Source organism: Mus caroli, unplaced genomic scaffold (assembly GCF_978045245.1).
Source record: "Mus caroli unplaced genomic scaffold, Mus_caroli_1 scaffold_13, whole genome shotgun sequence".
Classification (NCBI taxonomy): domain Eukaryota; kingdom Metazoa; phylum Chordata; class Mammalia; order Rodentia; family Muridae; genus Mus; species Mus caroli.
The window spans coordinates 93,795,171-93,818,756 of NW_028227268.1; the positions used below are offsets into that span (position 1 = coordinate 93,795,171).

Genomic DNA, 23,586 nt, shown 5'->3' on the forward strand with positions numbered 1-23,586 from the left:
AAGAATTCTTAGTCTAAAGTTCAACAATAATAACATTTTCTTTAAAACAGATCCTTAAATTCGATTAGTGTTACCTTCTAGGAGGAGATGGGTCATAAAATTTGTATTGATCCATAATTTTCTCTTCTAATTTTTCTTTTTGTCGTCTCAATTCATTTAATTTATCACTATAAAAATGGAAATTACATTTTAGAGTATGCATATTTTATCCAATGACTTTATGACCATTACCTTACTTCCCAGAACATAAACAAATGCAGAAACCATTACTGATAAATGAGAACTAATTAAGAAGTAACAGTGATCTTCTTCCATATTTTTCCTTTAAATGTACTTAAATAAAAGGATATAGGACTTATAAGTTTCAATTCTTCTTGAAATCACATCTACATGAAGATAGATTTCTTTCCCTTTAGTCTGAATTACTCAAGCTTAATGTGGTACTTTGAATAGCAATGGCCCACATAAACTCATGTGTTTGAATGCTTAGCCCATAGGGAGTGGGCTCTATTAGAAGGTGTGGCCTTGCTGAAGTAGGCGTGGCCTTGTTGGAGGAAGTGTGTTACTGTGGGAGCAGGCTTTGAGATCACATATGCTAAAGCTGCACCCAGTGTGGTTGAACGTCTCCTTCTGCTGCTTGCATCTCAAGATGTGGAGCTCTCAACTTCTCCAGCACCATGTCTACCTGTAAGCCACCATGCTTCCTGCCATGATGATAATGGACTAAACCTTTGAAATTGTAAGCCAGCCCTAATTAAATGTTTTCTTTTGTAACAGTTGCTGTGGTCATGGTGTCTCTTTACAGCAATAAACCCCCAATTAAGGCACTTACTTACAAAGATTTAGTTCTGACATCCCTCTCTCAATGGATGAATATATTTTATTATCTACATTCTTTTTTTTTTTTAATTTTATTTATTATATGTAAGTACACTGTAGCTGTCTTCAGACACTCCAGAAGAGTTCATTTTTATTTTTCAATTAATTTATTTATTATATGTAAGTACACTGTAGCTGTCTTCAGAGACCCCAAAAGAGGGCATCAGATCTCATTACAGATGGTTGTGAGCCATCATGTGGTTGCTGGGATTTGAACTCATGACCTTTGGGAGAGCAGTCTGTGCTCTTAACCACTGAGCCATCTCACCAGCCCTATTATCTACATTCTATATTCATTTCATGTTCTTAGTAGTATTTATTGCATACAGAAACATCATAGATTATAGAACAAGGTCTTTTAAAAAGCTTTCAATGCCAAAAATACTATTTACACAACAATTAACTAATGTTCACTTATAATGAGGAAGACATGGAGTTTATACAACAATGAAAAGTTAGGTTGCTTCGCTTATAATATAGTAGGAAAGAGAACATATACACAAAAGTGACGATTACATACCAAAACAACAAAAATAACCAAATAAAGTACTATGGAAATATAGCAGGCACCTATAAAGGAGAAAATATTTCTATCTTAAACATTCAAAAAAAGTCTTCTTGAAGACAAAGGCCATATTAATCTAGGTGTGACAATTCATGCCTATAATCATAGCACTCAGGAAGTAGAGCAAGAGGGTTACCTAGACATTTGCAGCCAGGCTGATGTACATAATGAGTTCTAGGTCAGCTAAGGTTACACAATACCCTTGTCTTAAAACAATGGAGGACAGTGGGGAGAAGAACAAAAGGGATGTATTACAGGGTTGATGAAATGGTTCAGTAGGTAAAAGTAAAAGTCCTTTCTGTCTAGCCTTGAGTCTGTCAATCAAATTCGAGTTTGATTGCTGGAACCCACACAGTAGAAGGAGAAAAACAACTCGCTCAAGTTGTCTTCTGACTTCCAAATACATGCTATAGTGAGTGCATGCCCATACATTACACATGAAATACAAAATTAAAAGATGTGAAAATTAAAAATTTAAAAGGCTATATATTACATAGGATGAAACAGATAAGAAGTCTAAAGTCTGAATGTAGGCAAAGGGGAGTAGTAAGGGAGCATTAGGTTTATATTTTCCTCAGTAGGAAATAAGATGCTTTAAATCCTATTACAATGTGATATTATGGGCCAACATCATCACTCAGGAGACAGAGTGGGCAGATCTCTGTGAGTTTAAGGCCAGCTAGCATTAAACAGTGAGACCCTGTTTCAAACTAAACCAAACAACAACAAAACACTAAAACCTAAAACAGAACAGAATCAACCAAACAAAACCATAAAGTGATATGAAATCTGTGGCAAATGGAATAGGATCTATCCTAAAGGTTAGGGATGAAGAGAACACTATGAGGCCAGTAGAGTTGGTGGGTGTGGTAGAGTCTACAGAAGGTGCTCTATGAAGAGATGCTGCTTAAAAGCTAGAGAGCTAATGTCTGGACTGACGCTTATGCAAGTCTGAGAGTTGAGAAGCTAATGGCAAACCATAGAGGACCATAGCTCACAGTACTAGTCTCCTTTTATCTGATGAAGTCTCTTACAAATCACTAAGTTTAGAATTTGTGTTTGCTGTCACTCCTTCCAGAACCACAGGATAGACATTTAGCTAGAAATGCCTTGACATTTAAGGTGGTTATTTGTAGCTTAAGTTCAATAAGTCAAAATAGAGAATATCTGAATGCCAACCATATAGACCAAAAATCACTGAAATCTGGAAATGAACTAACTGATGGTGAAAGTTAAGACGAAGACAAGAAGGCTTTCCTCTGCCCAAGGTACAGAAAATTTAAATATCAAAAATGTTACATCTGCTTGGGATTTTTTAACTTAAAATATCTTCTTATGGCTGAATGAAGGAATATATATCACTTAAAAGACTGGAGATGTGGAACAAATTGGCCAGTTACAAGTGAGATTTCTTTGCAAGTTTGCATTTATCTTAAAAGTTCATGTGAACTCTTTGTTCCATGAAATGATTGTATATTAATATAGATGTTTCACCACTCTAAACTCAGCAATAATTTAATGCTTTAGAAAAACATTGTATGCATCCTGCTTTCACATGCTTTGTCTTGCATCATCCTTAAAATAAACCTGGCAGCAGCAGCTAGCTCTTCTTTATAGAAGGTACTGCCAATGATAGGGAAATAAAGTGCGTTGGCGTGTACCCTGTGAGCTGAGTACTAAGTTAGGAGGCTCAATTTTAACATCTGGGTATTTGTGTTGTATTAGAGAACTTCTTACCTTATTGGGTTAAAGAAAGGGAAGAATTCTGTAAAGGTAAATCATAGCATGACAGAAAGACTGCCCACTGAGCTGCTGGCCCAACTCTGACCCTTTTCAGATTCTCTCTCTGTACAGGTACAACTTATCAATAAGCCAGTCAATTTTTCTATCATAGCTCTCTTGTAATTTGGTTTCAGTTCCATTCTATAGCATAGAAAAAGTTTGTAAAGTGCCTCTTTATGGTTAAGCCATTATTTATTGCTTGTGTTTCTTTTACTTGGTTCTATAAAGAATGCTTTTTAGGTCTTATATAATAATATACACTTATCACATCTCCATGTTTCTGCATTGGTACTTTCTTGGCCCAGTGTACTACCTCAAACCAGTTTCCACAGCACTTTTAAGTCTTAGCTTACTCAAGTCTCATCTTTGAAAAATTCATTTTGCATCTCCTAGACACAGATAACCTAGTATTTACTACATTCTATAGCCCTTAAGATATATCTCTCATTATAGAATCATTACACTTAAATATATACTACATTTCTGACTTTTTGCTTTATACTAGATGGGGCCTTTTTATTTTTTGAGATAGGGTCTGATGTAGACCAGGCTGATCTTGATTCCCAGTGTAGCCAAACATGACCTAGACCTTCTGAGAAAAGGCTTATGAGATCTCTCTTGTTCACATTGGACTTGAACTTGTAAATTCAAGCAGAATGTTTACAATATAAGAAACTTGAACATTCCTCTTAAGGCAGCATATCCTCCTTGAAGTTACTTCTTTGATGGCAGACTCCTAAAGACTCTCATGCTCACTCCTAAGAAAGGCCTGTTCCAGTCAGCTCTTCCTACTGTGGTAGGGTCCTCAGCCAGCTGACAACTGGTATCTGGTGACATGAAGGAGCAAATTTCTCAACTGGCAAAAAAATGGCCTGATTCCCTTACAGCATGGTCCGGAGGGTTTCATATGGTGTTGTATAAGTATGTTTTGTGACTGGTAATAGAATCTTGAGAATCTTTAGATCTCCCTGAGAAAGAAATTGCTGTTTCACAATAGTTTGAAATGAACAGAAATTATAAGGGTGCTAAATTCCATCTCATTGTGTAGAGCTCCAGATTCACTAACTGGTTTATTACTGTAAGATTAAGGAGGTCCTCCTTTCCAAGTGGAAATACAAGTTGTATACAGTCCACTATAGCACCATAAATTTGTCTTGCGCACTCAAGCAGTAAGATAATTTTAAATAAGAAAATACATACTGAAATAATGATGCAAAAACATCAAGAAAAATGAGCATGGATTTTTTTTTCTACCACTAGGTATAGCAGTAACATCAATGTATAATACTTAAGAATACAAAAATTATTTGGTACCTACATGTACTGTCTTTGTTCAACATGAAAGAGATCCTTGCTTTCCATATTTTGCTCCAGCAGTGTTCTGTTCTGTAGCATTAGTGTCTGGATCTGATCAAGTAGATGTCGATTTTCTTCTTCTAAATTTCCTTTAAGTTGGCTGAGCAACTGTTTAGATACAAAGTTTATTTTTGAAGACAAATTTCCATTTTATACAAATCATCTGAAACATCTAAAGCATTATTTATACTTATATACAACATACAGTATTTAAGGAAGAGTGACTTGATCAGAACACTACATGTTTATTTTAACAATGACACTATGCTAAATTACTTGTTATAAACATGTATTTTTAAAATTTATTTATTTTATGTATATGAGTACACTGTAGCTGTCTTCAGACACACCAGAAGAGGGCATCACATCCCATTGCAGATGGTTGTGAGCCACCATGTGGTTGCTGGGAATTGAACTTAGGACCTCTGCAAGAGCAGTCAGTGCTCTTAACCTCTGAGCCATCTGCCCAGCCCATAAACATGTGTCTTAATTCTTACAAATATTGGGTCAAATATATATAGTTCCAAAATCAGTGTCTTTTATCTTCAGATCTGTTGAAAAACTACATTCAAATCTTCTATTTAAATGGCTAAGAAATAAATGCCTAACATGTTAGTTAAAGCTCAAATCTATACAATGAGGATAGCTCCTGTCCTGTCAATATTGCTCCAAGGATTAAGTAACTTAGGTAAAGAATCTGGTTGTACCACGGTAGTTAATACACCTCACCCTTTTCCCAAGCAGTGTTTTCAAGTCAGCTTAAAAGTCTGTGAATAGTTTGGGTTGGCTTGATCAAGGAGATTAAAATAATTTAATCAATGATTGTTACTGTGGTGATTTGAATAAAAATGGCCCCAATAGGCCCATAGGGAGTGGCATTATTAGGAAGTCTGGTCTTGTTGAAGGAAGTGTGTCACCAGAGGCAGGCCTTGTGGTCTCAGAAGCTCAGCCAATGTGTTGATGCTACTTTCTACTGCCTGTATATCTGATGTAGAACTCTCAGCTACCTCTCCAGCACCATGCTATCTGCATGGTGGCATGATTCCCATCATCGATAATGGACGAAACCTCTGAACTGTAACCCACCCCCAATTAAATGCTGGTCATAATGTCTCTTTACAACAATAAAACTCTTTTAAAAAAAAAAGATTTATTTATTATATGTAAGTACACTGTAGCTGTCTTCAGACACTCCAGAAGAGGGAGTCAGATCTCATTACAGATGGTTGTGAGTCACCATGTGGTTGCTGGGATTTGAACTCAGGACCTTGGGAAAAGCAGTCAGTGCTCTTAATCACTGAGCCATCTCACCACCCCCACCAATAAAACTCTTAACTAAGACAGGTACTAACAGTTACTTTAAGCTTTATGTAAAACATCAGCAGAAATTTGAGATACACCAATTTGATTTGATATGACAAAGTTTACAAAACTCAAAGGAAATATTGAAAAAAGTTGTAATTTCTTCTAGATTACATTTATGAGTCTCCACACTAGGATTCAACAGATCTAGAACGAAGCCTCAAGATCTGTATTAGAAGCAACAATAACAAACAACTAACACAAGTCTCAAATAACTACTATGCTCACTACCTTCTACAGGGGAAAGTAAATATTTAAAACGTTCTCAAAAGGTACCAGGAAGAATGGTACTTATGAATATACATAAACATGCAGTTACAACAACTGTCAATACTGTATCATGTTTTGTCTATTTACAGTTCTAAAATTAAAACATGGTAGACTTCTCAAAAGCTTCATTTTTTTTCCTATCTAAAGCTTTGGTTTGTTTTTGAGACAGGGATTCAGGTAGCCCCAGTCCTGGCAGTGTGTGTATTTTCATTCGGTATACACGGGCCTGCTAGAAGATGGGAGATTATGAACAACAAAGGAGAGAGAGTGCACAAGAAGACCACAGACCAAACTGCCCTACAAGTCTCCTCCAACAAAAGATTCAGAGGAGTGCACCCTTGGGCTTCATTTTCCGTGGTGTATCAGCATCTTCTCGGCCCAACCACACACTCTTGAGCCAAAAGAAAGAGTTACTACTCATCACCACTGTTGTTTATCCTTATGGTGACCAGAGATAGTCAGAAAAGAGAAAAAATTTAAATATACACATAATTCAGTCAACTGTCACAGGTAATGTGTTTAGGTAACTAGTGCTCATGCCAAGAAACAGAGCATTAACTGTACTTCAGAAACACTTTTGCCCTGCCTCTAGTTCCCAACCCCCCCTACCAAGGTTACCTCTCAATCCCATCCTCTTACAATAGGTTAAATCTCTATCCTCTCCAAATCTTATTATATGATTTCACATCTAATCAAGTGCTAATATTTGATTCAAATTGTGACAAACAGCCAGCATGCTCTCTAATCTTTGCTGAGTAGCCTTCCAGACTATCAGTGATAAGTGTTAACTTACCAAATTCACTTCAGCTGTCTCATTTCTTAGAACTCCTAGTTCAATTTCACCAGTCCTAAGAAATTGGTCTGACTAAACTGATATTCCAACCTCAGGCTCTCTTAAGGCTCACTTTTGATGACTCTCAGAGATAGGGATTTTTATTTTTCTCTGCTTTTCCAAATCGAGTCAGTCTTCCCAATAGAAATCAACTTGTTTGCTGTGTATCCTGTGCTCTTGCAGAGCTAGCAGTAAACAATCCCTTATAACCACTGCCCACCCTTGCCCAAAAGGAAAAAGAGGTAAACACTGGAAAATCCTCAGAAAATCAGGGAGAATGGCTATTTATTCTGAATTTATATAAGCGACCATCTCCACTCAGCAACTATCAACATTGTACATCTTTGCTAAATTAATATTATGTGGCAGATTTGTAGAAAAATGGGAGCTGAAGAGATGGCACAACAGAGTCCTGGTTGCTCACAACTGTCAGGCAATTTGATGTCCTTTGGCTTCAGGCACCACACATTAAGATAAAACTCCCATACACATAAAATAATAAAAGAAAAACCGCACTTAAATCTCTTTCCTTTCTCCACCCTCTTGCAATGACCTTTCTGCTCCAAATCAAGTCAGTGTGAAGGAGGGACAGAGAAAAGAATAGCAAAGCAGAGAAATCACAAGGTAAGGAAGCCTCCTGTAGCCAACTACTAAACAAGAGTAAGATTTTCTTTTAATAAAACTATCTTGATTTTCAGTATGCAATTCTTTGAATTCTAGAGTCTGGAAATATGCCCTCCCCTCCTTTTTTACAGTTTTACCCAATTGTTTTGCTTTTTCATAAGGACTTGATTTAGTATCATGTTCCTTACTCTATCTTTCTAGAAAAATCCTAACAGTATAAATATGTTTAGACTTTTACAAATCATAGCTAGAATGAATGCCATGCCTTCTGAGCTCTGTTGAGTATTTAAGTATACATGCTTACAAACTAATGTTCCATCCTACTAATTTATAATTTCATGCTACAAGCTCAAAAACAGTTTTCAATAAACAAAACACATCTGGACAGATAAGTTTAAATGACTAATGACAAAGGATGAAATAAATGTAGTTTTTATCAATTACTTGTGACTTTCACATACACCAGTAAGTCTATGTACTAAGGCTGCCACTGTGCTATGAATCATTACTTTTAGGCATGTCTTGACATAAAGGAAGAAACAATGATTAAGTCTGTTGACACTCACCTCACACTGGTTATTTAGCTTGGTAGATGTGATATCTAGTTGCTGATACTGCTCCTTTAGCTTTGAAAATTCAGCTTCTAATCTTGTTTGTTCCAATTTAGAATTATTTAGAACACTTTTCAAATTTTTATGGTCCATTTGTAAAATTTCAGTCTCTTTTAAAAGCTGACTATATGTATAATTTAACCTACAATTAGAAATCATTAAGAAATATTTTAAGTTCTCACAACGTGAAAATTCTGTTATTAGCATTCAGACATATTTGCCAGTCTCTAATTGATCAATAATCAGTTTTTCTACAAAAATCATTTAATTAAAAGGAAAAAGAAAAAAAAAGAACCAATTAAATTATGATTTCATGGTGTAGTGGTTTGAATAGGTTTGGTCCAGGGAGTGGCACTCTTAGGAGGTGTGGTCTTGTTGGAGTGGGTGTGTCACTGTGGGTGTGGGCTTTGAGACCCTCTTTCTAGTGCCAGGAAGACAGTCTGCTCCTGGCTTCCTTTTGATGAAGATGTCGCACTCTTAGCTCCTTCTCCAGCTGCCATGTTCCTGCCTTGATAATGGATTGAACCTCTGAACGTGTAAGCCAGCTCCAATTAAATGTTGTCCTTTATAAGAGTTGCCTTGGTCATGGTGTCTCTTCACAGAAATGAAAACCCTAACTAAGACACATGGAAATTTCACATTCTAAATTAAATATAAACAAAGATCAAATTAAGTGACTCAATCAACCTGGTATTAAGTACTACACCAATGTGCTGGCTAAAACTTGAGAAACATGGGCATCAGCCAAATTATACATATGTAACTTTTGCAGCTGTGGTAAATTATTATTACTTGGTAAAAATCAAACTATAGCTATCAGTAAAAATCAAACTATAGCTATTTCTCCTTCTCACAATTTACTTTCAAAACAAGTCTTAACTGATCTTCAAAGACAGAGACTGACATTTTTTTTTTTTTTAAAGCCAGAGAGAAAATAGGCCATGATAGGCCACGTGCATTCCCTGTAGCAGGCTACTTTCCCTACCCTACTAACTTCAAAATATTGAATTTTTTAGTTTAGGAGCTGACATGCCACAGATAGTTGGCTGGATCTGGTCCATTAAACTGGATTTAATCTACACCAAGCTTATATTGTTAAGATTAGGAGCCCACAAAAAGAACACAGTAAACAAGACAAACTCTTGACTAGGTGGCCTTTGTTACAATACCTAAAATAGTTCATTCAATTGATTCTTCAAAAATTTCAACTCAACTTACAAAATTCTGAGCAATCAAATCTTTTTAAAAAACAAAAGTAGTAAAAAAAAATGGAAAACTTCCTCACATATCTGGCAAATGCACTACCAAAAGGTAAAAATCCATAAACAAAAAACCAGTATCACTCATATATATATAGTATATATTAACATTTATGACAATGAAAAAAATTCTCATCAATTACTTCTCACGAAGTGGGTATCAGAAAGAGACCTGGAGTATTCTAATTTATCACAAATGCTAAAATGAATTAGTGAGATGGCTGTCAGTAAAGCGAGCTAATCAATGACTTGGTTTTGACTTGAGAGATCTTACTTCAATAAGTTAGGTGGAAGAGTATTAAAGTATGATTTTCACTCTCAACCTTGGACCTCCACATGCACTCCCACATATTTGTCTCACTCATGCAAACATGCACACCACATGCACATACAACATACACACTACACTCTCAAGGCACTCCTGTGCGCGTGCACACACACACACACACACACGAAAAATGGAGAAAATGATGAAGTACAGTCTAAGACATTCGATGTCAACCTCTTACTTCCATGTTCACACACATTTGCACACAAACACATAAATGCCTATATCCCCACATACACACCCAAACCAAAAACCTCCTAAATCATAAGTGTTAAAATAAGTTCACTATTTTTTTCAAAGATTTATTTATTACTATATGTACGTGCACTGTAGCTGTCTTCAGACACACAAGAAAAGGGCATCAGATCTCATATTGGATGGTTGTGAGCCACCATGTGGTTGCTGGGATTTGAACTCAGGGCCTTCAGAAGAGCAGTCAGTGCTCTTAACTGTTGAGCCATCTCTCCAGCCCAAGTTCTCTATTTTTTAAAATACTGTCCTTTAAAACAAGAGTGCCAAATTAATGAAGTGAACAGAAGAGGCCAAGACAACATAGTCTAAAAAAGAAATTTCGGTATTATTTGTGATTAACCAGGCAATTAAGAGTTATCAGTCTTCAGGTAAAGCCATATGTGCACATGTGCATACATGTATAGACAGTGATTGCTTTTTACTTTAGTAAGTCTTACTTACTAAAGCTTTTTCTTGTCATAGGAAACGGCCATTAGTAAATAAATACTGGGCAAGAACAGGCCAGAGACACAGAAAACTCATTCCAAGCCTGTGACATTATTTTGGTCAAAATGTACTGGATTTAATTCATATTAGTCAAGTTTTTTTTCTGGAGGCTCCATAGAAATGTATAGTTTGATGCCTGGGAAGCCCAACTGAAGTCCATGAACTATTCTAGCCATTTTTAAAATGCCAGCAATGATCAGCTACAATAAATATCTTTATAATAAATATCTTCTCCAAAGTTTGGTATAACCCTTCCTTTCTGTTCTATAACTTGTCACAATATGGTCTTCAAGTGCTTGTTCTGTCCATGTAGCATCCTCATTATAAACCATAGCCTATTTAGCAATGTATTGTGCTTATTGAATTCAACATCTTCAGAAATCTAGTTATAATAACTTTAGAAAACTAAATTCAAAACTGCAAAGTATCAAGATGAAGATGGCTCTAGTGATTTAGGGCCTTTTAGAAAACGGCAAGGTAATTAAAAAGTTGAGTTGTGTACACGTGCACCTATACACACGAACACGCGTATACTGGGCTGGGAAGATGGCCAGTCAATGAAATATCTGCTCCTAAAAACCAAAATAGCATAAGAGTAATTCCCTAGTAAGTCTAAATTGTGAATGCTATTAAACACACACACACACACAGACACAGACACACACACACACACACACACACAGACACACACACACACACACGCACGCACGCACGCACGCACGCACGCACACACTCACACCCAGATAAGGCATGACAAGTTAAATACATGAATACACATCATTACCTATCATTTTCACCACAAAGCTTCTTGTACTCTGAAGCTACCACTTCATGGTTTTTGCTTTCAAGCAGCATTTTTTCCTGTTCCATTTTGATCATTTTTTCCAAATCTTCCAATTGTCCTTTCTGTTTTAATAACTGATTGTAACTGGGAGGGAGAAGGAGTTAGGTATTTCGTTTATAATAGTTCTAACAAAGAAAATGTTTTAGAAAAGAAATAAGTAATTTCTTAACAAATATCAAATGTAAATTCATATAAATTCCTTCCATAAATTATCTCTTAGATCGGTCTAATATATAAAATTTATTATTCTACACAAAGAAAATTTGTTTTAAATTAACTCAGTATGATAAGTTACCGGTCTTCAAGGTCTTTATGTTCCACTTCAAGATTTTTGTGAGCAGACTTCAGGGTGCCATGTTTAGAGATCAGAGATTCATACTCTGAAGCTTGCCGCTCATGAAGAAGTTCCAGCTTTTCATGATCTTTTATCAGAGCATCATACAGAGATTTCAAGTCTTCTCGTTCTTTCATTATAGATTCATTTTCATTTTCTAAGGAAGACTGCTGGATTAGAAGCTGTGCATTCTGGTTCATAAGTGAAGTACTTTGTGAATTAAGGGTAGAATTTTCAACCTGTAAGAATGTGTCTATTATTAACAGGCTTAGGAAAAAGTTGCCAGAGATGGTGGTACATTTCTTTAATCCCAGCATTTAAAAGGAAGAGGCAGGCATTCAAATTACTAGGTGAGTTTGTGAGTGTGAGTGCAAGAGAGAGTTCATGTCTGTGGTGGCATGAGTGTGGAAGCCAGAGGACAACTGTAGGATTTACTTCCATGCTTGTACTATATAGACTGCAAGGACTGAATTCCAGTCACCAGGCTTAGCAGCAAGCATCCTTGACTGCTGACTGTCATCCTGCTAGACCTATTCTTTTTTTTTTTTAAACAGTGTCTCTTCCTAGCCTAGGCTGGCTAGTCAGTGAGCTGCAGAGATTCACTTGTCCATGCTTCTCAGTGTTGGGATCACAGGCATTTGCCCCCATGACTGGCTTCTTTTGTGACCTGATTGAACTCAGATCCTTCTGCTAGGTACTGACTGAGCTAGGTATCTCCCCAATCCATGTGTTGCTCTTTTTAACAAAAAGTTATAATGTTAACTTGAATAATCCTAAAGAATTAAGGTTACCTGTTTAACTATTTTTAGACCTGAAAAACTATTTCTGGAAGATCTTTTTGGAGTCTAAATTAGCATTTACTTTGCCATTTGGAAAAAAATAAAACTTTAAAGGAGGAATCAGTTTCCTCCCTTCCTTTCACCTGGACTGTTCTGTGGGAACTGGTATTGGCATGTGTGCTAAGTTGAAGATGAATGATTTGGATTGCATCAAATGATTTCAGCAAAATCTAAAGGCAAAATTTCTATGTTGTATTCATTTCTCTTTTTTTTTAATATTTTTTATTACATATTTTCCTCAATTACATTTCCAATGCTATCCCAAAAGTCCCCCATACCCCCCCCTCCTTCCCTACCCACTCATTCCCATTCTTTTGGCCCTGGCATTCCCCATTTCTCTTTTTTAAAAATTTATTTTTTTCTTTTTACATCCCACTCACTGCCTGCCTCTGACCACCCTTTTCCATTATTCATCCCCCAAGCTCCCCCTTCCAAGGTATTCCTCTATCCTGGCACTTCAAGTCTCTGTAAGGCTAAGTGCTTCCTCTCCCACTGAGGCAAGACAAGTCAGTCCAGCTAGAAGAACATATTCCATGTAAAGGCAACAGCTTTTGGGATAGGCTCCACTCCAGTTGTTTAAGACTCACATGAAGAATACCAAGCATTAAGAATGAAATAAGAAATATTGTGTTACAGTTATACTCTAATAAAACAAGGGGTCAATTTGTTGAAAGGATAGAAAGATTCAAAACTAAATATAAGATCATCTTCACTTCTTTGCTTTTTTTAATTAGATATTTTCTTCATTTACATTTCAAATGCTATCCCGAAAGTCCCCTATACCCTCCTATAACAGTATATAATTAAGTATATAATTAAAGTGTTTGGTACAACCTGAAGTTTGGCATTCTGTGTCTGAAGCGTGGTATTCTGCTCCTGCAATGACACTGTCTGCCTCTGCAGTGCAAGAATCTGAGCCTGCAAATTATTATTTTGTGTTTCAAGTTGCTTCAGTTGAGTTTTCAGTGCTTGCTTCTCTGCTTGCAGCGTAGCATTCTTAAAACAAGAAAAAGATATCACACTTATTAAAAATAAACGTTAAGATATTTTCTTTAACAGATAATGGTATTTAATAAAATGATCTTAAACAATCTCAAAAAAGAAAGTCTTCCCCCCTCAATCACAAGTTGCAAATATTTAATCCATTATAAAAGACTGCAATACTGCTATAACCTTAAAATACTATTGTGCCTGTGTTCTGTCTGCTTTATAATGTCCTGAAATAAAATACTTTCTTTGCTGAAGGTGCAGGTTAGTGGTCGAATGCTTTCCTAGGTTGTATCAATTAAAAAGGTATACCTTTTCAATGTATACATTGGTGAATGGTGATTCTGGGCACAGGAGGAAAAATATGTACTTTCAGAACATTTGGAAGAGAAGCAAAATTACACAAATAATTTTAGTCATCTATTAGAAAATGTAGTTCCACAGATATTACATTCTTTTGTTGTTTGTTTTTTTGCTTTTGTTTTTCATGGTATAAAACTAAGTCTCTATTTCAACTATGAAGACTTGAAGTTTATTCAAAAATTTTATCATTTTCAATATTTCCAATATGTACAGCCATATTTTCATCTTATAGTTACAATATTAGTCATGGGCATAAAAATGTGAGGCATGAATTTTACACATTTAAGATTACTTATAAATTAAATTTCATAAAATATAAATTTGTACTAAAAAGTGTAACTAAATAATAGAAATAAAATTTGAAAATATAAAATACTCTAATTAGGCTGACCACTTTATACGTAGTACTGACTAAAGAGAAAAATGATACAAATGAATCACAAAATTTTGTTGTATCTTTAATAGAAGACAAAGATACCTTTATTTGTATATTATATAAACAATACAACAATGTATTAAACAGAGATTGTGATTTGACCCATAAAAGTCAAAGCTGAGGAAGGAAGCTGTACTAACAGCATAAAGCATCAGCAATCGGGAGAAAAAAGAGGAGGAAGAACTATGAGTTTCAAGTCAGTTTGAGCTACAAGTGGAGAACTTGTCTCAAACAACAAAAATAGCAACTAGTAAACACACAGAGAAGCTAAGATAGATAATTATACTGTACTCTTTTTAAAAATCATCTGTTGAAAGGATGATAAACATGAAATACTGCTGTGTTCAAGCACACACACATGTTGTTTTAATACAGGGTATCATATAGTCTAGAATTTGTCTTGAACTTACCATATAGCCAAGTCATTCAGAAACACTGTAATGGATAAAATTGAATGTCAGGTTGATAGGATCTAGGCTGTCTAGGAGATAAATCACTGGGCATGTCCGTGAGGGGGTCTCTAGATTGGGTTTACTGATGTGTATAGTACCATGACATGGACTGGTGTATAGACTGAATAAAGATGAGTTGTGCTGGGCAACACTATTTCTGTGCTTTCTGACTTGCAGATGTAATATGAACAGTGCCTAAGGCTCCTTTGTCATGATTTCCCTGCCTTAATGGACTGTATCCTTGAACTGTGAACCTATCTTTCTTTTCCTTATAAGTTGCTTCTGACAGGTATCTTTATAACTAATAGAGAATATTGTTATGAAGAACTGAGGCTGAATCTGGCCATATAGTCCTCAGGCCTTTGGAATTAGAATCCAAGAACATTATGGAAGAGTTTGGAACTTTGAAAAGTGCTAGGATGACATAAGCAAGGGCCAATCTTGTTAGATTTTGGAGGAACAAAGGCACTGGAAAAAATAACTATGGAGAACTAGGATAGAGGCCATTTGCATTGTATGGTGGTACCAACCCGGTTGTATTCCGTCCATGTACTGGGACACTGAACTTAAAAGAGTCATGGACTAATTGCCTTGGTGGAGAAAAATCTCACAGTGTCGTGGTTGCTGCTCACTGATTTAATTCTGTCTACAATTTGAAAGAAAAATAAGCAGAACAAAAATATACAAAAGGGGGGCTGACAACAAGAAGAGGGTGTAAAGTTGCAGGTAAGACTAGATCTGAGACAGCAGCCATAATTAAAATTAATTTTTTCTTTTTAGACAGGGTTTCTCTGTGTAGTCCTGGCTGACCTGGAACTCACTCTGTAGACCAGGCTGGTCTTGAACTCAGAAATCCACCTGCCTCTGCCTCCCAAGTGCTGGGATTAAAGGCATGTGCCACCACACCCGGCAGCAGCCATAATTATTAAAGAGATTAGCCTTGTGCTCTTCACTGGAACATCAAAGGTGACCTGAGTAAATACCAGATTCCACCCATCCGACTCCATTTCGCAAAAATTGGTAATGATTTCAAAGGAGAGAGTTTAAACTGTGAATACCACTGATTTGATTTGGTAAAAAACAATCAAGGAAGGAAGTCGTTCTCCCAAGTCAGCCTGGAAAGTATACAAAGGCTAAGTATAATCCTATAGGTTACACCTTAAGCTGGCACAAGAACTTGATAGCATGTCCACATGATAGTGGTTTTGCAGACATGAGGGTGGGAGTGTTGATTAAGTTTGTGATTGACTTATAAGATGGTAAGGAGCAAAGCACACTAAATCTAGATCTGTCTTTTTTATGTGATAAACTAGATAAGAAAGTATAAAATAAAATTATCAAAGATAAATATAACCAACAGTTCTATATTTTTGAAGAATTTTGTTCCTACTAAAATTTTTAAATACTTACGTTTCTTTCTACTTCAATTAACCTGTCTTTAACTTTCAGGAGCTCTCTAGTCGCTTCTTGACTTTCTCGTCCCCACTTGTCATCTTCTCCAGAGACTGGAACGGAACTCTGTACCATCCTTTCCTCATCTTGTCTCTGTTTGAGAGCTTCATAATTTTTTTTCACCTAAAATTGTTTAAAATATTTTAATGGAAAGAAAACAAATCACCTGGATTTCTCTATTTCTCAGTTACTTTGGGTCTGTATTGGCCCAGTGAATATGATAGATAAAATGGGATAAATGTGTGATTACCCTTAATGTGATCAAAAGCTCTTTGAAATGCAAATTTGGGGGCTGGAGAGAAAGGTCAGTATGCTTTGCTATTGTTTTTAATGAAAATGGACCTACAAAGCCTTTTTTAAAGGAATCTGAACAGATTTTTGGGTTATATGTACATAGAGAAACATTATACCAAATTCCATTCATATGAACAATTAATGTCTACTAATAAAATACGATCAAGATTAAACCATAGAAGATAATAAACTAAATAGCAAGAGCAAAGAAGAAAATGGCCCTTCATGAAGATTAACCAGACACTGATGTACTACTTAGTACTAACCACTACTTGTAGAGCAACCTTGAACCTATTTAGAAATCCCTATATAAAGAGCAAATAAATATCTGCCATATGTTAACATTAGCTTTAAAAGATCCCTAAACTAAGGTTGGGTATCTTTAGGAATCTTACTAAGAATAATGTACTACCTAGAATTAACCATGTTAATAAAATACGACTTATTTATTTAGCTCTTGATTCATATTAGTGTAAATTATATTGTAATAAGAAATTCAAGGATGTATCTTCTACAGGAATTTTTTAGTTGATTTTTGTTGTTGTTGTTTATTGTCTTGAGATAAGGTCTTATGTAGCCCCAGGCTATCCTTTAACTCCTTAGTTTCTAAGAAAAGCCTTTCCACCGCCTGTTAAGTGCTAAGAAACTCAGTTACCACCCTCGGCCTCAAATGACTTAATGTAGGTTATAATAACACCAGAAAAGACTGCCTAATATATAGACTTTAACTGTTACTAATATGAAAAACTTGATAACAAGATTGGAAAATGATAACCAAAAATAGGAGAGTTGGAAATAAAATTCAAGGCTTCTGATTTATAGTTTCTTCAAGTGTAGTTTTAGCTTACATATCATTAATAAAAATCCTTATATACTCACAGGAAATGAATAAAGTTTGAGTCAGAATAAATAGTCACTACAACAAAGCAACGTAAAGTCAATTTAAAATTTAATTTTAATTTTTTTTGGTTTTTCTTTTCTTTTTTTATTATTAATTAATTAATTAATTAATTATACATGAGTACACTGTAGCTGTCTTCAGATGCACCAGAAGAGGGCATCAGATCTCATTACGGGTGGTTGTGAGCCACCATGTGGTTGCTGGGATTTGAACTTCGGACGTTCAGAAGAGCAGTCGGGTGCTCTTACCCACTGAGCCATCTCACCAGCCCCCAATTTAAAATTTAAAATCCATTAAGTTAAGGTTTTGACTGTGGGATGGCAACCCCCTCCCTCCACTTGATGCCCTCTCTTCTACTGGTGGTAGACTCTGCAAGTTCCTTCTCCCCATTGGTGAGCATTTGATCTAAGGTAATTTTGGAGCACCACCCCCCCCCCCTTAAGGTTGACTGTTTCCATTCTTTCTACTGGCTCTCTGAGCTTCACTCCTGTTCCCCAACCCCCAATGGACAGAAGACAGGGACCCCTGTGGTTGAATTAGGAAAAAATAGGAAGAAGCTTAGGAGGAAGGCAACATCATAGGAAGACCAGCAATCTCAACTAACCTGGACCCCTGAGACCTCTCAGACACAGAGCCACCAACCAGGCAGCATACACTAGTTGATAAGAGGCCCCTGACACACATACAGCAGAAGGCTGCCTGGTCTGGCCTCAGTGAGAGAAGATGCACCTAATCCTGGAGAGACTTGAGGCCCCAGGGTGGTGTGGGGACATTCTCTTAGAGACAGGGGCCGGGGAGAATGGAATGAGGAACTGTTAGAGGGGGATAACAACTGGACTGTAACAAAAGGTTAAAAAATAATAAAAATCAAATCAAATCAAATCAAATCAAGACACATACCACCATAAAAAGTTAAAGTTTAAAGCAATTTAAAGTAGTATTGTAAATTATACTGTAAATTCAAATTTTTAATGACTATAAAAGGTAATATAATATAGTTACTAATGTTGATTATAAGAGATTTTTGGTCTACTTTTTAGAATAATATATGTATTATGAGTTATATATGGAATATGATAATATATATATATAACCATATAACATCAATATGACCAGAGTATTTCTATAACCCTGGAAGGGTTACTGCTTACAAAACAGCATTTTGCTTTTTTTTTCACTAAAATTCAGTTTTGCATAACTTTATATAAATTGCACAGTATAATCTTTTTTTTATGTTACATTTTTCTAAGCATATTTTTAAGCTTTAATAATACATTAAATGAGTCAGTAATTTTTCTCTTTTCTACTTTTGTACTATCTTTTAGTATATGGATGTACCAAAATTTCCTTATTCAATTACCAGTTGAGGGTCACTGGGTTATTTCTAATTTTTAATCAGTTTTTGTGTACAGATTTTAATTTTAATTAATAATTTTAATTAAAACTCTATGTGTAAAGATGTTTGTGTACACATGTGTGCATATGGCTTTGGAGACCAGAAGTGTATTCCTCAACTGCTCTCTCTTTGCAAACATTAGACATGGAGCTGGAAAAATTAATGGCTTAGTAACTAAGAGTGACTTGCTGTTCTTTTAGAGGATTCAAGTTCATTTCCCATCACCCCTGATGAGTCACTAACAACCAAATGCCTTTAATTCCAGTTCCAGGGTTTCAACATCCTCTTCTGGTCTCCTCAGGCACCAGTTAAGGTAACCCCCCCTCCACTGACATCCACACACAAACATACAGTTAAATTTAAAAAGTAATTTAAAAAATTAGACATGATTAAATTGGTTTCATTCCAGGGATGTGTAGGTATTTTGAAATATACAAGTCAAACAAATAAATCAAGTAATGCAACACCCAAACACACTCTGAGACACAAATCACTGCATTCCCTTAGATTCAGAAAAGGTTTCCAATAAAGTTTAACATGTCCTGATAAAAGCCCTGGAGAAATCAGAATATAAACGCATACCTTAACATAATATATGTTATGTGCAACAAACCTATAACCAACATTCTAGTACCCAGGGAGAAACCGAGCCCGTTCCTTCTAACCCTGGGATGGAGCGAGACTGTCTTCTCCACTGTTACACATCTAGACCTGATGTTTTACTATAACATTAAGGCAAGGTAAAGCAATAGAAAAGAATAAACAGAAAAACAAGTCAAACTATTTATATGTTTGAGAATATGATCCTATCTGGAAAAGACCTTAGAGGTCCCATCAAAAATGCTTAGACCTGATTGAAACTTTTATCAAAATACCCAGATATAAAATCATCACCTAAAAATCAGTAGTTTTTCTGTATACTGATGATGAACATACTGAGAAACTAGGAAAACATTCCCATTTACAATAGCTCAAAGAAAAAGAGAGGACTAAATCTAAGAAGCTAAAGAAACCTTTACAGAGCTTTTGGAACAGAGACAGTAGAGGGGTAAGATGCAGCTGCTAGAGTATCCTGGGAGATTCACAGGTGGAATCGGATTTTTAATAAGGCTTAGTTGTTGCGCCCAGAGATTGAGTTAGCACTGGAAGAAGAAAGAAGAAGAAGAAAGAAGAAGAAGAAGAAAGAAGAAGAAGAAGAAGAAGAAGAAGAAGAAGAAGAAGAAGAAGAAGAAGAAGAAGAAGAAGAAGAAAGAAGAAGAAGAAGAAGAAGAAAGAAGAAAGGAGGAGGGAAGAGGGAGGAGGGAGGAGGGAGGAGAAGGAAGCAGGAAGCAGGAAGCAGGAAGCAGAAGCAGAAGCAGAAGCAGAAGCAGAAGCAGAAGAAGAAGAAGAAGAAGAAGAAGAAGAAGAAGAAGGAAGAAGAAGAAGAAGAAGAAGAAGAAGAAGAAGAAGAAGAAGAAGAAGCTTTACAGAAGAGATGAGGATTCTAATAGATGGAAAGACCTCCCATATTCACAGACTATCAAAATTAATATTTTGAAAATGGCTATATTATACCAAAATTTTTGTAATCAGCTAATTAGTTTATTTACTAATCTAATTTGAATTATGTTTCAGATTATACTGAATTAACAGATTCGTTTGTGATCTTATTTATTCTAGTACTAGGGATTGAATCTAGGCTTTGCGCATGCAAGACAAGTGCTGAACTACTAAATTAAGTCCAAACCTGAGACCTGTCATTTTAACAATATCAAACGTTTCAGTTGATGATATGGTATTCCTTTTCATTTACTAAGTTAGACATTCTATTTCATTAGTGCAGTTCTTTATGGTATTTTAAACTAATTTTTCATTGTTAAAATATACAGATATGGTTGAGTTTTATGTACTGATCTATAACCTATTTCACTTGATAAAACATACTTTATAAAGTTTTCTACAAATTCTTTAAAATTTCCATCCAAAACAATCATGTCAGAAGTTTATAAAATATCAATATTTCATGTTTTCCAATCTGTATTTCTCGGGCTGAAGAAATGGCTCTGTGGTTAAGAGCACTTACTGCTCTTCCAGAACATCCAAATTTGGCTTCCAGCCTCATCTAGCAGTTCACAACCACATTTAACTATAGCTCCAGGGGATGCAACACTCTTCTGGCCTCCACAGGCACACAGGTGGCATATACCACACATATATATACATAAAAACAAAATTAAAAAAATCAGAATTCTTCCCCTTTCTTCTCACATGTGAAGCCCAACAATACAATGTGTAACAGAAACAGAGAGCAGTGCCTCTGCTTTCCTTCTAAACGTAAGTACTCTTTTACTATAAGGATGATGTTCATTGTAGGGCTCCTATAAACATTTTATTTAATAAAGTTCATTTTATATGTGATTCATATGAAATCCTTTATAATTGTGGATAGATAATTCTCCACATCACTGTATCAATATTGACATAGTTTGAAACTGTTGTTAGATACAAGAACATTTAATCTTCCTTTATCATGAAGCTAGAATGATTATTTTATACTTTTTAGCTGATGTCATTGCTTTAAAACTATTTAATAGCAATCTTTTAATAAGTGTTACAATAATACACTGTCTTTCATCAAACTTCCCTGTAGATGGCATTTTCATTGAATACAGTCATCTCTACTTTAGGATAAGTTTTTTTTTTTAAACTAAATATCTACATCATTTGGTTTAAAATGTCCCTTTTACTACTTATTTTAATTTGTCTAATCTGTCCTCTGTTCTATTTTTCTGCCTCCCTTTGGATGGTTTAAATTCTCTTTTATACTTCTATGTCAAAACTTAGCCTTTATATTATTCATCTTTACCTTTCAGAATCTATTTTCAAGTTATATGCCTCTTTGAATATACAGTATTGAAAGCTTAGAAAAATACAGTTCCATTTGAATTCATGTATAAAGGAGTAACCCAGTTTATAGCAGTTATACAAAGTAGCTGAAGTTAAAGACAATGATAGAATTTGATATCTCTAATATTTAAATTTAAACCACACAAACTAACCCATGCTCAAACCTGCTTTCTCTTTTGAGCTGAATAGCTTCATGGCGATGTATTTATTACTCACACTCTCTAACAGTACAAAATTTAGGACATAAAGGTGATTAATAACTACTTTATGCAGAACTCTCAACCAGTGTATGTTCCATGGCAAAATCTGTGACAAATATCAGTAAAGATGCTGTAGGTAACTGGCAAACAAAAAGTCTTCTCTTTTTGCAGAAGAAACTAAAATTTGATTAACTCTTTATCTAGTCTAGAAGCATAGTAAAATTAGAATAGTGTATTATTATGCAATAATGCTTATGGAGGAAAGAAGACCGATGATTGGAAGACTACATCTGGAATAGGAAAACTAAAGACCCAATAGGAAGCAGACTCACTGGATTTCTCTACAGGTAGCTGCTCTTATAGTCAGTATGCATACCTAGGAAAATTTAAATTTATGTCTTTGAAGTTAAATGACTTAATGAAGCACCAAGTCTCAAAATCTTGGCAGCTCTCTTCTATTCCAGTGTGTCTGACATTTTCCTTGAACCATAACCTGGAAAGAATATGTCTCATAGACTAGTGAAATGGCTCAGTAGTTCAAAGTGTTTGCTGCCAAGCAGGATGACCCGAGTTTGATTCCCAGGACCAATATGCAGAAAAGAGAGCCTCTCAACTTGTCCTTTGACCTCCAAAGGCACTCTCTGTGTGTGTTTCCACTCTGTGTGTGTGTGTTTCTGTGTATACAAACACAAATAAAAGTAAATGAAAAAAAATTAAAGACTCAATCTCACATAATTATATGGAGAGATAGAACACTGATTAGCCATCTACTTGTATTTCCTAAAGTTATGCTGGATAGAATAGTTCTAAGTGTGGCCTACAACAATCTCCTTTACCTGTTTGGATGCTTCTACAATCCTTGTGCCTAGGAAAGAAGTAGGATGGTCAGCTCAAGCCACCCTTGCCTACCCTGTGCTACAAGAGAGCCTGTCAAGAAAAAAGAAAAATAAGACAAGTATTGTGGGGCTGGAGAGATGGCTCAGTGGTTAAGAGCACTGACTACTCTTCTGAAGGTCCTGAGTTCAATTCCCAGTAACCAAATGGTGGCTCACAACCATCTGTAATAACATCTAATGCCCTCTTCTGGTGTGTCTGAAGACAGATTCAGTGTAAATCTTTAGACCAGAGTGAGCAACCTTCATTCCCAGCAACCACATGAGGGCTCACAACCATCAGTACAACTATAGTACACTCATATACATTAAATAAATAAATAAATAAATATTTTAAAAAAGAAAAGAAAAAAAAAAGGACAAGTATTGGGGCAAGAAGACTGAAGACAGGAAGAGTAAACAACAAGGCTCTATGGTTTATCACTTACCAACCTCAGAAATCAATTCATGCACTGAGTGAAAACAGTGCCTAAGCTGACTGACTTGGTGATCTAGAGCCCTGCTGCTATGTCATTTTCACAGTCCTATCTTTACAAATTAAAATTTACCTGGTGAATCAACAGGAAAAATGCACCAGAGTAAAGGTATCAGTATCTTCAAAACTAGTGAGTTTTTTGTCATCTCTTGTCCATCCCTCTTCTATAATCCTTCACATGCCCCTACCTTTAAGAGGAACTATTACATACTTGAAAACAATTGAGAA

At 35.7% G+C, this 23,586-nt stretch overlaps 1 protein-coding gene across 7 annotated transcripts in view; it reads right to left on the minus strand.

Annotated features, from left to right (window-relative positions):
- The window catches only part of Ccdc88a (coiled-coil and HOOK domain protein 88A), a 163,483-nt gene that overhangs the window by 14,200 nt on the left and 125,697 nt on the right, over window positions 1-23,586 (minus strand). For all 7 annotated transcript variants that reach the window (XM_021176113.3, XM_085829058.1, XM_021176112.3 and 4 more), the window contains exons 18-24: window positions 16,272-16,436; window positions 13,458-13,619; window positions 11,746-12,023; window positions 11,391-11,534; window positions 8,237-8,423; window positions 4,545-4,690; window positions 75-167 (exon numbers count right to left, since the gene is read on the minus strand). In XM_021176113.3, the coding sequence (XP_021031772.1) occupies window positions 75-167; window positions 4,545-4,690; window positions 8,237-8,423; window positions 11,391-11,534; window positions 11,746-12,023; window positions 13,458-13,619; window positions 16,272-16,436 (1,175 nt within the window). The remainder of the gene's footprint in view (window positions 1-74; window positions 168-4,544; window positions 4,691-8,236; window positions 8,424-11,390; window positions 11,535-11,745; window positions 12,024-13,457; window positions 13,620-16,271; window positions 16,437-23,586) is intronic.